This window comes from Seriola lalandi, unplaced genomic scaffold (assembly GCF_002814215.2).
Source record: "Seriola lalandi dorsalis isolate HSWRI2012SDOR001 ecotype SW California unplaced genomic scaffold, Sedor1 jcf7180002054524, whole genome shotgun sequence".
Lineage (NCBI taxonomy): Eukaryota > Metazoa > Chordata > Actinopteri > Carangiformes > Carangidae > Seriola > Seriola lalandi.
The window spans coordinates 1,282,140-1,288,555 of record NW_019525077.1 but is presented as its reverse complement, the minus strand read 5'-3'; the positions used below and the strand labels follow the sequence as shown (position 1 = coordinate 1,288,555).

Genomic DNA, 6,416 nt, shown 5'->3' with positions numbered 1-6,416 from the left:
GCCCGCAATGCCTTCCCCCGACATGCCCCTCATTCCAGGCATCCAGGGCCCCCCGCTGGTCTCCCCCACCCCTCCACACAGCCCGGGGGACCTGTCCAGTGGCACCAACAACCAATACAATCACCCTCCCACATCCATCGGCACACCTGCCACCGCCCCACCCAGCTTCGACCGGTCGCTCAAGCCCGGCTCTCTGGTCAGCCCAGGGAACAACAGTAAGTTAATCTTTTTGTGACTGGAGGGGGCCGGCCCTCAGAGGATTTAAATACTGCCCCACTCCTGCTTTAAAGTATTTATTCTTCTGAGCTGATTTCTTTCCCCCTGACCTACTTAGTTTCCTGTTTTTACACCATGCCTTGTTTCAGAACATCTCCAGAATCTAACTTTTCCATTCAGCTTTTGTCTATTCCTCTACATGGTTTGCGCAGATACAATGGTGGATGCCCTTCGGCAGTTGGCCGTTCCCGCTGAGCTGTGCCGGAGCTTTCTGAGGTTGGCCGAGGCCAACACAAGCCGAGCTGTGGAGACTTGTGGCATCCTGTGTGGCAAACTGGTAAGACTCTGGAACAGACTGTGCGTGTTGTACCAGTAATGCTGAATAGATCTGTTACAGGAAGTACAAAAATGAGATGAAGAATAAATGAGAGGTTAATCATGTTAATCATTAGTGAAACTTGAATTTTTGTGTTGTTGATTTCAGTCAGCTGAGATTGTTAAATAAAGGAATTCTCTGTTCCAGTGTTGATAATAATAAAAACATAACTTGCTGCTTTAGGATCTTGTCCATGATTCATATTTATCAGGCTATGAATGTGTAAAGAATGTGGGTTGGTAGATTATGAATGAAACGGAGACATCAGCTGACCTCCCACCCACGGAGGAGTAGAACTCAACCTGACACTTCTCTCACTGTCCCAGATCTGCCGTGGCTTTTGTTTGACATGTACGAGGCTCATTTGTGCTGGTCGGCTTAACTTAAAGCTCTTTTCACTTTTTTATGAGCATGACTGGGCGTTTTCACCCGCAGCGAACCAGCCAGCGCGCTGTTAATTCAACTCAGACAGAGTCCTTGGATAGCTTCTTGGCAGACAGCGGCTCTGCATAATTTAAAGGAGCGTAATAGTGCAACGTTTTTTTTTTGTGTGTGTGTGTGTTTATTCCAGACCAGAAATGCGTTCACCGTGACCCACGTCATCGTACCAAAGCAGAGTGGCGGACCAGACTATTGTGACACGGAGAATGAGGAGGAACTCTTCCTCATACAGGACCAGTTTGATCTCATCACCCTGGGCTGGATACATGTGAGTAAAGATTACAACACTGGCAACTTAGGCAGCAATTGTCCTGCTGCTGTTCTCAGAGGCACAAGCTAATGCTGCTCTACCTTAAAGGAAAAATCCAGCAAAAAAAAAAAAACATTAAGAGTAATGAAGACGTTGTATTCCTGCTTTGAAAAATTAAGATATTCTAACTGCAGCTGCAGTGGTATTTGACTGGAGAAGCGTTGTCATTAAACAATAATGTGATACAGGAACATGATAGGTTGTGTTTTAAATAAACAATTCATGGTTGTGAGAATTAATCAAACTGATCCATTGCAGTGAATTCAAAAGTAAATTAGACAAAACTCTTCACACATGTAAAACAAAACGTATCTTGGTGCTATATAATTTTGTAAAATTATGACATGATTAAATACTATTGTTATGGTACAATTCCACAAATGTTAATATGCAAAAACATTGAGCTGTTAGCTATTAACTATTATCCAGCCCTAGCAACCACAGGGTTTGTGTTGCTATAATATCATATCATCATATCAGTACATGTATATTTAGACATAAAACTTGTATAGTCAAGGTCTGTGGTGTTAGTGAATCATACAAACTGACAAACTTGTGCAAAATGTGGTTTGGTAATCCAAAGGCTCACAAGAATAAGACATCATGTTGAGTTGTCTTAAACTTTTGACCCTGTTTTTGTCTTTTTTTTTGTCTTTTATTTTTTAACAGTAACTTTAAAACAACGGAGCGTGAAACTAACTGAACTCTGGGCTCTTTCTTTGCAGACTCACCCCACACAGACTGCCTTCCTGTCCAGCGTCGACCTCCACACACACTGCTCCTACCAGATGATGCTGCCGGAGGCCATTGCCATCGTCTGCTCGCCTAAGTTCAATGAGTGAGTCACAACCTGCTGGCGTCCTCTCATTATGAAATCAGCTGTGGGGAGAGATTTTTTGTCCCCCACAGCTGGAACCAAGGAGTCGGTTGTAGCCCGGGGGTCTCCTTCCCAATGTTAGCTATGTTTGTCAGTGTACTGCCAATGAATTTTCCTAAGTCTCTCTATGTTGAAGTGTGACGGTGTGTGATTGTGTTTGTCCCAGAATCGGCTACTTCAGGTTGACGGACCGAGGAACAGACGAGATCTCCACATGTAAACAGAAAGGCTTTCACCCTCACAGCAAAGACCCCCCTCTATTTACAGTGAGTACCCCTCTACAGTGAGGCCAGTGTGCAGTTCTGTGTTTTACTGAAATATATATATTTTTTTTTTTTCAGAAAACATGTAGGAAAAACATGTTTCTTATACAAACTGGTTTATATTGGTAATGCAATAGTCAAGTATCATTTTCTTGATACTAGTGCACAATTCACCTTCTGAAGGGAAACTGCACTGGGAGCAAGTCTGATAATTGTAGCTTTGTCTAGTCACAAAAAATCCCCAAAAATATCTCATCCCACTTACTTTAAGTGGCCTATCCAGGTCCAGCTTTTTAGTACAGTCCACTGACAGTGAATTAAAATTTGTTGATGATGTTTACAGTATTGAAAAACTCAACAATAATATCTCTTTCCAGAAAAGTCAACCAAACAAACAACAACAAAAAAAGTTTCAGAAATCACATTTTTTGTATAGTTTGTGGACAGATGCAAGAGGAGACCTCCTCACCATTGATTACTGTGTCCAGTCATGAACTAATATCCAAAAGTCCCAGATTTTTAAGGTAATTTCACAAAACAGAGTAAATCTAATGGGTAAATCTTGTGGGTGAATTCACGCAAATAATCTCAAAATCCACTTTCTAAGAAGAAAATAATCCCTTTGAAGTCTGTAGACAGGATGTTCTGTAGGTCATGTTACTGTAATTAAATATATAATTAGGAATTATTGTAATGTACTGCTGGGGAGTACTGAAAAAAGCAATATTATAGTGATAAATCCTAGAGGCTATATTGTCCCCACTGGTTTTGTATCATACTTTCATATGACTGTGAAAAAGCTATTAAACTGTATTATCTATAGTATTAAATCGGTTTTAAAAAGTCTCAAATTTAACCTGTTAGTTAGATAAGTTCTTTTAAAAAAGAAAGGGATTTGTTTTGTTTTTTCTCCTTTATTTTCTTTTCAGTTTTTTTAAATGCACTTTTTCAGTAATGACCAGCATTAATCAGTGTTTGTTGTAGCAGTTTCTTCTGTCCATGTGAGCTGACTCTAACAACTCAAACCTGTGTCTCCTCAGCACGCGGGACACATCACCATCACTAATGACACTGTGTCCATGATGGATTTGCGGTGATTTTATTTCTTTTTTCAACAGAACACTCATAGACTGTTTTATCAAACTGGACAAAACACTCATTTTATTTTCAGGACGGTACTGAGCAAACGCCGGCCACGAGTTTACTGTTTATATGGACTTGAGTTGTTCTCAAAGGGAACAACGTTGTGAACTTTTTTTTTTTTTTTTGCTCTGTAAGAAAAATTCTACATATTACTGCACTTTTCAAGCAAATCGACTTCTATCCACTTAACGGACTGGCAAACATCTGGCTCTTCAACCCTGTTGTTTTTTGTGAATATGTGCTATACTTCCTTCCTGTTCAATTTCTGTTTTTGTCATTGATTTAAAAAAAATGTATGTTTGTCAGTAACCGCTAAGTGTGTGGCTGGAAACCCAGCCTTTGTTTCATAAATGTCAAAAGTTTGGTTCTGCCTGACAGATAAAGTGCCAAGGATGAGAACATTCACCTGTTGTTGAGTTGTTCATTGTGCAACATGAAGTTAAGTGTGAAGTACGTCTTTGTTGTTTGACTTGGTGTGTTTCCTTCATAAGCTGTTGATGTGCTACGAGTGGAGAGAGAAATGAAAACCAGTTGTAACTCAGGTATGCAGGCAGTGTTGCTGTTGCTGCTCTGTATTATATTTTTCTATACAAACACCATCATCCACAGTATCCTTTATCTTAACTGGGTTTGGATTGAGGTTTAGAAGGTTCATTCTCGCTTATGATGGATTCACCACCTACACGTTTTTTAAATTTTCTTATTCTTTGTGTTTTGAGGGAAGCGGGGGGGGTACCTGTAATATTTGTCCGTCCTTCAGAGGACATGTGTGCAACAGGCAAACTGAATGTACCTTCTGCTACACATTACTACAGATTACTAACCACCTGGACATGGTCATGCCTCTAACCATATTTTGTTTGCTCGCTTCTCTTGTTAGAAGAAGCAAATGATTAGCCATAATTGTGAGAATACCCTGAATGAATCAAATGCCAAGAGAAAATAAATGTATTGTAGATGAATTTATTCTGCAATGTTTTGTTTGTCATGTTTGTCCAGTTAGTGATGTGGTTCCAAAAACTAAATATCATGGAATTAATAGTCCCCAGTGTAGAAGATGACGTGAAAATTTGATTTAATGATAAATATTACACCTGTGTTTGGCGTGATTAATTTGCATACCTACAAATTAACAAGAGAAAGAGCCAAGTGTGCGCGTTAGAAAGCAAACTAATTGGTCTACACATGATCAAAGACAAAACTTTCAAAGATCAGACAGGATCAGATTAAACGTTTTCACAGGTTTTTATGATTAATGACATGTTCATGATAAATGAGCATCTCATACACGGTATTTAATCAAGATTATTTTCATGATTTCCAGAGGTCATCTTGTGCAGGTTGAGAGAAGATAAGAACATTAAGGTAGTGACAAAGCCCTATGTTTAATCCATTTTATTTTAAGCTAAACAATTTGAATAATTTCAATCAAATTTTTTTTTAAATGCACCACTAAAGTACATGTTCATCTACATCTTGTGGCCCCTCTCTGATAGAGGGATTCAATTTTATTAGCGGTCCAAGCAGTGAACGCTGAATGCTTTTTTAAAATTTTCTCAAAATTGTGATTTTGATCTTTGCTCAAATGGTCTTCTGCTCTAAAAATGCTTAATTTTTCAGACATTTTGAAAAAATTTTACGAAAACGAAACAAATTAGTTCATCTGATTCTCATGAAATTTGGTCTAAATCATCTACTGACAACGCTGATTAAAAGTTCAAATTGCTATTTTTTTTCTCTGTTGAGTAGTTAAGGCAATGTAGTTTTATCCATCATAGGTGTACTGTAAAGTCTCAACCAAAAATTAATAATCATTAGGAATACATCTAATAATTATTTATTTTTTAAATAATTGTTGATTTTTTTTTTTTGTGAATGACAGGTCAGAAAACTACAAAAGTCCCATCATTATTCCCTGGAGCTCAAGGTCACATATTCCAATGTCTTGTTTTGTCTGACCAGCTGTCAAAACCCCCAAATTTGTTTTTTTTTTTTACTGTCATAGAAAAGTGGGAACACAAACATTCACATTTTAGGTGCTACATGTGAATTTTCACCTTTTTTTAAAATGAACAAATCAGTTATTAAAATTGTGTACAAATAATATTCTGTCAATTGAATAATCATTTAATCCACTTATTCATTTCAGCTTTATCATACGTTTTGATTTCTGGGTATGTAGGGGGGCTCTGTGGAAGTAAATCCGTTTAAATCATCCCTCCAATAGGGGGCAGCAGAGTGTTGCAGTTAAAATTGAACTTCCGTTACTGAGGACGACGATCGAGAACATATACAGGAAAGAGAAAAGGCGAACAGGTTGTGTTTTTCTGTCGGTAAAGTCTTTCATTTTCCCTGATAATCCATCAGATCCACACAACATTTCAAAATGGGGAAGCGACAGCACCAAAAAGACAAAATGTGAGTATTATAGTGATACTTAACAATACACAGCGACACTAATGTTTGTTGTTGTTAGCATAGCAAGCTAATGCTGTTCGTAAAGTAGCTAGCGATGGAACTCTACTTTTACTTTACCTTTACCTAACATCGTTTCTTTGTCTTTTATTTGTGTGTGTATGTGTTTTATTTTGACAGGTACATCACTTGTACAGAGTACACAAACTTTTATGGAGGGAAACGAACAGGTTCGTTTGTTTTTTTTTATTTCTCCGACGTTCGTTCGCAGCGGTTTGAACGTTACCTGGTCAAAAAAAACCTGAACAGTCACAGCTCTGCTAAAATGAAATAACAATGAAAAGTAAAAATATTAATTAAACAGTAATTTAGTCA

General features: G+C 38.2%; 2 protein-coding genes across 2 annotated transcripts in view; both read left to right on the top strand.

Annotated features, from left to right (window-relative positions):
• The first annotated feature begins 6 nt into the window (after window positions 1-6).
• LOC111660909 (STAM-binding protein-like A) lies at window positions 7-4,592 on the top strand. Its single transcript, XM_023414346.2, has 6 exons — window positions 7-215; window positions 429-553; window positions 1,164-1,301; window positions 2,069-2,181; window positions 2,387-2,486; window positions 3,524-4,592. Exons 1-6 carry the CDS (start codon window positions 8-10, stop codon window positions 3,578-3,580), a joined length of 741 nt encoding a protein of 246 aa, XP_023270114.1. The 5' UTR covers window position 7; the 3' UTR covers window positions 3,581-4,592.
• Window positions 4,593-5,891: 1,299 nt separating this feature from the next.
• Window positions 5,892-6,416, top strand: part of ppil2 (peptidylprolyl isomerase (cyclophilin)-like 2) — a 26,827-nt gene continuing 26,302 nt past the window's right edge. The window contains exons 1-2 of the mRNA XM_023414432.2: window positions 5,892-6,044; window positions 6,222-6,271. Of these exons, the coding sequence (XP_023270200.1) occupies window positions 6,013-6,044; window positions 6,222-6,271 (82 nt within the window). The 5' untranslated portion in view covers window positions 5,892-6,012. The remainder of the gene's footprint in view (window positions 6,045-6,221; window positions 6,272-6,416) is intronic.

What these genes read in the sequence shown, in the direction of transcription:
- LOC111660909 (XM_023414346.2), top strand. Translation starts at nt 8, where the DNA reads ATGCCTTCCCCCGACATGCCCCTCATTCCAGGCATCCAGGGCCCCCCG. An exon ending in GCATCCTGTGTGGCAAACTG is followed by an intron (nt 554 to 1,163) that starts GTAAGACTCTGG and finishes TGTTTATTCCAG; the next exon opens with ACCAGAAATGCGTTCACCGT. An exon ending in TCACCCTGGGCTGGATACAT is followed by an intron (nt 1,302 to 2,068) that starts GTGAGTAAAGAT and finishes CTTTCTTTGCAG; the next exon opens with ACTCACCCCACACAGACTGC.